Source organism: Rosa chinensis, chromosome 1 (genome assembly GCF_002994745.2).
Source record: "Rosa chinensis cultivar Old Blush chromosome 1, RchiOBHm-V2, whole genome shotgun sequence".
NCBI classification, from domain to species: domain Eukaryota; kingdom Viridiplantae; phylum Streptophyta; class Magnoliopsida; order Rosales; family Rosaceae; genus Rosa; species Rosa chinensis.
In genome coordinates this window covers 5693999-5700363 of record NC_037088.1, presented here as the reverse complement: position 1 = coordinate 5700363, position 6365 = coordinate 5693999, and the positions used below count along the sequence as shown (strand labels likewise).

The 6365-nt window shown below is 32.5% G+C and overlaps 2 protein-coding genes across 2 annotated transcripts; both read left to right on the top strand.

Annotated features, from left to right (window-relative positions):
- Positions 1-728: 728 nt before the first annotated feature.
- LOC112179627 (cyclic nucleotide-gated ion channel 1-like) lies at positions 729-5518 on the top strand. Its single transcript, XM_024318085.2, has 6 exons — positions 729-905; positions 1175-1652; positions 1821-2009; positions 4021-4346; positions 4639-4751; positions 5122-5518. The coding sequence occupies exons 1-6, from the start codon at positions 868-870 to the stop codon at positions 5148-5150; spliced, it is 1173 nt and encodes a 390-aa protein (XP_024173853.1). The 5' UTR covers positions 729-867; the 3' UTR covers positions 5151-5518.
- Positions 5296-6047, top strand: LOC112199017 (cyclic nucleotide-gated ion channel 1-like). The gene is made up of 2 exons (XM_024340090.2): positions 5296-5376; positions 5535-6047. The coding sequence occupies exons 1-2, from the start codon at positions 5296-5298 to the stop codon at positions 6045-6047; spliced, it is 594 nt and encodes a 197-aa protein (XP_024195858.2).
- The last annotated feature ends 318 nt before the right edge of the window (positions 6048-6365 follow it).

The window sequence follows — 6365 nt, the reverse complement described above, 5'->3', positions numbered from 1 at the left end:
GATATATCCTAAAATTCTTCACTTTATCAGAGATATATCACAAATATCATAGACCAGCGAGCGGCTTTCAACCACGTAGAGTACTTTTTTATTTTTATAAACCTATTATAACTTGTGGTGTATAGGTTGAAGACAAAATTAAAAAAAAATGAAGAAACAGAAAAAAAAAATTAATTTTTTAATTTTTTATAATTGTTTATGTTGAAATGACCATTTTAGCTCTCAAAAGTCAAACTTAACATCCAATTTTGACAGAATAGTAGAAATTGGACACGGCTGATTGAAATTGGAAAGTTTAGGGGGTAAAAATTCAAAATTGAAAATAAAGGGGGTGAAATGATGACACCCCAAACCTCAGGGGGGTAAACTGAAATTAATCTTTTTTTTAATTTATACTCATACTTAAGCCGCCAATTAGCCAATGTCAACTCTCTCTTCCCCTAACTACAATGAATGTCTTTCATCATGATGTAATAGGTTTAGATTGTTTTAGAGGAGGGAGTCAGAAGTTATTTTACTATCAAAAAAAAAAAAAAACTGTTTTATATGTTTCTTAATTCCCATCGTCTACCTATAAAACGAGGTCGCTTGAGGTGCTATGAATCAAACTTAATTACCTTCCTCTGTTTACAACCAATCACTCTGCTCTCTTGTTGCACCTTGCCTATTACGTACCCAACCTCAAGTAGTCAAGTATAAGCTTACAAACTTTCATGCAGTGCTGTGAGCTTTAATTAATGTGTAAGTATAGTTATGTTACTTCTCTTATGTTCGGTTCTTCATTTTGCAGTGTACTGAATATATTATTATGCAGTGGCTTAATCAACAGTACTTGCTCCAGAATCAGATCTCTAGCTTGATCAAGATATGAACAACCCGGCAGATGATGTATCGGTTGAGATAAGGTTAACTAATTATGTTTACTAATATCACAAACTGAAAAAATAAACCCATAGTAGGCTGCCAATGCTAAGTTTGAATTTTTGTAATTAATAAATGAAAGAAAAGTTAGCACCTTCTCCCCGCAAAGAAATTCTGTTTGATCAAGCTCTGATTCTTCAGCATTCATTAAACTGAGACCAAAGATGCATATTTCTATAACTTTGATGTTTCTTTTTCTGGATACGTGCATGCGTTTAATTTTTATATGTATGTATATTGTGCTCTGGTTCAGTAATACACAATGGAATGGTGTAGAGGTGAAAGAATCTTCAAGTACAAGAATAAAAAAGTGGCCAGAAGTAAAGGACATTCTGAATCCACATGATGACGACGAGCCAAAGATTTTCTTTCCGATGTGGGATGTAATCTTTATGATATCGTGTGCAATTGCTGTCTTCCTTGATCCTTTGTACAGTTACATTCCGGTCGTCGACGAGGACAGGACCTGCTACTTTTGGGATCAAAAGTTGATGTGGACATTTCTGGGCTTAAGATCTGCTGTAGATCTTTTTTATATGATGGACATTATCATTTTCTTACATCGAATTCATAGCATAAATATTACTTATGCTAAGTTTGCTGCCTCCTGGTCCTGGAAAGTAAAGGATGGTAGAGTCTTAAATTTGAAGAAAAAGAAATCACTTAAGGAACGTATTCGCAAGCGTTTTCCCGTTCTACCTCGCATTTTCGTTGCTCTTCCAATCCTACAGGTAACATATGGAGCCTTTTTCGAGTATATTATTTACTGTTTTACTGGTCAGTTTGCTGCGAATTGATTACCATGCACTAGGAAAGGATGGTATAAATCCTAAACGCACAAGATTATAGGCAGCAATACTAAATGAATTTAACTGTGACTGTACAATTAATGTCTACAGGCTGTGGCACTCACCGGAAAATATACACAATATAATAATTTTGACTTGTTTCTGGTCACTCCGGTTCAATATATCATGCGTGTTTACTACATCTATGGATCGCTCAAGGGAATTCCGAACATAGCAACTGAAGTAGGAAGATTTCTTCAAGCTATTTTGGATTTTCTTCCCTTCGTACTTGCTGCTCATGTGAGTTTCAGTCTTGGATATATCTCCCATATCATAACTTATGTAACTGTTGTCTAGTAAAATGGGGTCGTCTTGGGTACCTTGGTGTTTGCCATACCCTTATTATTTTTTTTTTTTTTACTTTTAGTAAATTAATATAGTGGAAACCTACTGAACTGGTCAACAGGTTACCCAATTAAATATCGACATGTGTCATTTTTAAAAATAAAATTTACCATATTAACAACACACTCTTTCTTAATATGTAACATTGTTAAAAATCATGTAACAAGTATTGTCAAAATAATAAATTACACATAGTTGAACTACAATTACGACTTATGACAACAGTTGTTGTGGTTATTGTAATTGAGTGGTCAAAGATGTAAATATCATATTTGGATAACTTTTATCAAATTTAGAACCTTGATTATCAAGTGGAGAAGCTTCTTACAATATTGAGTTGTTACATATCTTTTGGTCTAATTTTAATTTTACCATGTTCACAACACAAATGTTGTCGAAATTGTAAAATGGTTGGTAATCTTGTAAATGGTATAGTTTTTTAAGTAATTACTACAATAACAAAAGTTACCGCTTTTACACCAATAGTTGCTAGTTATGGTAAAATATGTAGTCATTGAGTAATTATTCCATTAATGATAAAAATATAAAGATTTACCACTTTGACAACAAATTTGTTGTTGCACTTGTTAAATTGTCCATAAATTAGTACATTAGTTTAGGTTGAGTAATTACTATAAATAGGACAAAAGTTACCGCTTTTACATCAATTGTTGTGATTGTGGTAAAATGTGTAGACATTAAAGTAATCATTTCATTAATGATAAAAACATAAAGATTTACCACTTTGACAACAAATTTGTTGTCATACTTGTTAAATTGTCTATAAATTAGTACATTAGTTTAGGTGGAGTAATTACTACAAATAGAACAAAAGTTACCGCTTTTACATCAAGTGTTGTGGGTTGTAATAAAATGTGTAGTCATTGTAGTAATAATTTCACTAATGATAAAAACATAAAGATTCATACATTTTCTATTTTATATAATATTTACCACTTTGAGGACTCATGTAACCACTTTGAGGACACATGTGGTAATTAGAAAAAAAATCCGCATTAAAGTAAATAAGGTCTTCGTTAGAGAAAAGTATGTTCTCATTTGAGTAATTAAGTCCTAAAAGTGGTAATTGTAATAGGTTTTCATTAGAGTAAAGTAAATTCTCATTTGAGTAAATAAGTCCTAAAGTAGGTTCTCATTTGACTACATTTAAAAAAAATATTATTTATTTTTACACTAATTGTTGTTGATGTCATAAAATGCATGTAAAAAGAATTATATTTGGTTAAGGAAACTACTAATAATATAATTCATTGGTAATAAAGATTACTTAACTAATACTAATTTTGAGAACTTAGGTTAGAAGGTTTTTGTTTTAAATAAGGAAAAAACGTAATTTTCAATTGCGTAATTGTCCATTAATAACAAGCATTAATCAAGCATTAATTCACTAATAATAAAATTAATTAGTAATATAGACTATTTAACTAAAAGTAATTCGGTGAACCCAGGATAGAAGGTTCTTTTAATTTTTTTTGAAAAAGGAAAAATCATAATTGTGAATTGTCAATTGATAATCAAACATTAATTGTCTTTATTGTTTTCAATTCAATTAGTAGTTTGTGTTACCAAAAAAATTAGATAGGCTAAGGGCTAAACAAGTTACCAATTTGTTAAATATTTTGAACCATTGGATATATTACTAATCCAATGGTCCAAAATATTTAACAAAATGAGGGTATGGCAAACACCAAGGTACCTAAGAATTCTCCCTAGTAAAATATCTCCACTTGAGTAAAGAAATAACAAAATAAACGAAATTAAGACAGAAATCATCTATTATACCATAAATTCCTTGTTATATATTTATGCAGTTGTTAATTCTTATTTCAATCGTGAGAGATGAGGCTATATATAATAATGCTAATATCTTCTCTTAATTCTCCAGCTATTTGGCGCATTGTGGTATGGTCTTGCTCTTCAACGAGAAGTAGATTGTTGGACGAGCGACGTTGTGTGTATGAATGTTACAGATCAACAACCGATATGTGATAGTTACACACTAAATTACTTCTACTGTAGTAATTACACCGAGGGCAACAATAAAATCATCAATATCACGCATTTAGAGGAAACATGCAATATAGATGCAAGTCCACCAATCTTCGACTTTGGCATTTATCTTTACGCTCTTCAGTCTAATATGACAAGTTCATCAACATCTCTTCCACGAAAGATGTTGCAATGTTTTTGGTGGGGTTTAAGAAATATTAGGTTTGTACATTCAATAAAGTTTCATGTTAATATTATTGACCATCCGGTATCATTATATACATATTAGTCTCATTGCCAATATCTAAATTAGTACATTTTCATATTATAATAGAGGCCCCTTTACAAGAGCATGGCACATTTCAAGAAATTATACGTTGGTTTTGGTTCAACTCTAGTAGTTAAGAGCTTTTACTTATACACCCAAATTCTTGGGTCTCAATTTCATATTTCTCAATGTTTCTACTAAACAATGAAGAAACTTTCTTATACGTTTTATGTTTCTTTCTTGCAGTTCTTTTGGTTCCAATCTTCAAACCGGTCCCCATATAGTGGAGATTATCTTTGCGGTGTTGGTATATAACTGGCTTGGTGCTTTTTTTACTATATCTCAATGCAAGAGTTCAGGTTCGTGGTCATCGATCAGCCTGTGCATGTATACTTGCTAGTTAATTAAAGCATAAGCTATGTCATTTTTCTGGTCCTACATGTATTAGGAAAGAGCATACTTACAGTAAGTACGTAATATAAGAGGCAAGCTGATTGATCAGAATAACGAAACAGGATTCAAATATAGAGAACTGTAGTCATAACTCTTTATATCTACCAACATAAGGCCATTTCCTGATTTGATAGTCTTCTATTGAACGGATTAATTATCTCAGTGTTCACAGCTGCTTAATCGTGTAGCTTGTACTTCGCTCATATATGCTATACTCTTGAATTAAAATTTCGTAGAATATATACTTACTATTTGTTGTGGATTAAACATATGCAGGCTTTAAAAAACATATCAGATCAGCTTAAAATGAAGAGGAAGGTAAAAATGATGAGTCTAGAGGTAGATTTGTGGTTATCAAGAAATAACCTCCCTCGAAAAGATCTGAAGCGGTTAAAGAAAATGATCATGAAAAATGTAAAAGAAAAACTTGAAGAAAAAAAAGATATCGATATGCACAATGTCCTCAGCATTCTCCCCATAGTACAGAAAAGGCGTATCATGTGCATTCTTCGCTTGGCTTCGCTGAAGGAAGTAAGTTGTACTTGATTTGTCTATCAACTTCAAAACTACCGAGAGGATTTCTATGTACATCCAAACTTTTCGTATATACATAAATTATTTGACTCATCAGTTATATATTCTTTTCATAGTTCTAAAGTACTTTGTATATGTGTTATTGATTAATATAGGTTGTCATGTTTAGAACTATGAATGAACAAGTACTGGAAGCAATTTGCGAGTATCTCAAGCCAGTGACATATACCGAGGGCTGCAACATTATTCAAGAGGGACAACCACTTGAGATGATGCTTTTCATCACGCAAGGCACTGCATTGACTTACGTCACTAGTAGTACCAATGGCGCAACAAGAAGTTCCTCCGTCATCAAGTACCTCAAGAGAGGTGATCTTTGTGGAGAAGAACTCTTAAATTGCATATCAAAACTTGCTGCCTTTTCAGACTTTCCCATCTCAACCAGAGTTGTGAAGGCCCAAACAAGAATTGAAGGATTTGCTTTAAGGGCGCATGACTTGAAGAGTGTTGTCTCCAACTTTTGGTGGCATTTTAGAAGGGAGGAGCTTGATCGAGTAGATGGCTCTCAATTGCCGGAGTGGGAACATGTGGCAGCTTCTTTCATACAAGAAAAATGGCGCCTCCGCCATCATGCAAGGTCTAGCAAATCCTGTGAGAGTATGCACTGATCGATGATCATACTTTACTACCTTCTTAGGGGTCAAAAGTACAAATAAATTAAACCTCTTTACTTATGAGTAAACTCTCTTGTTTAATAAGTTTTAATAAGATTTGGCCATAAAATGCTGCAAAGTCCATCAAGTAATTAAGTTCAATGTTCATTTAGGGCATAAACTCCCCAAAAGTTGTTCTCCGTGATTGTTTATATGTATACTTTTTGTTTAAGGAAATTGGAATGTAGAGAGAATTGAGAGAATAGTTGTATATATTCATTAGTAATAGGAGCCCTATATATAGGGATTACAAAGTACACACTACAAGAAAAA

Excerpts from the sequence above, each read along its gene's own strand:
- LOC112179627 (XM_024318085.2), top strand. The coding sequence starts at position 868 with ATGAACAACCCGGCAGATGATGTATCGGTTGAGATAAG. Across the intron at positions 4,347-4,638 it reads TGGGGTTTAAGAAATATTAG|TTCTTTTGGTTCCAATCTTC; the intron begins GTTTGTACATTC and ends TCTTTCTTGCAG. Across the intron at positions 4,752-5,121 it reads ATCTCAATGCAAGAGTTCAG|GCTTTAAAAAACATATCAGA; the intron begins GTTCGTGGTCAT and ends AAACATATGCAG.
- LOC112199017 (XM_024340090.2), top strand. The coding sequence starts at position 5,296 with ATGCACAATGTCCTCAGCATTCTCCCCATAGTACAGAAAAGGCGTATC. Across the intron at positions 5,377-5,534 it reads GCTTGGCTTCGCTGAAGGAA|GTTGTCATGTTTAGAACTAT; the intron begins GTAAGTTGTACT and ends TGATTAATATAG.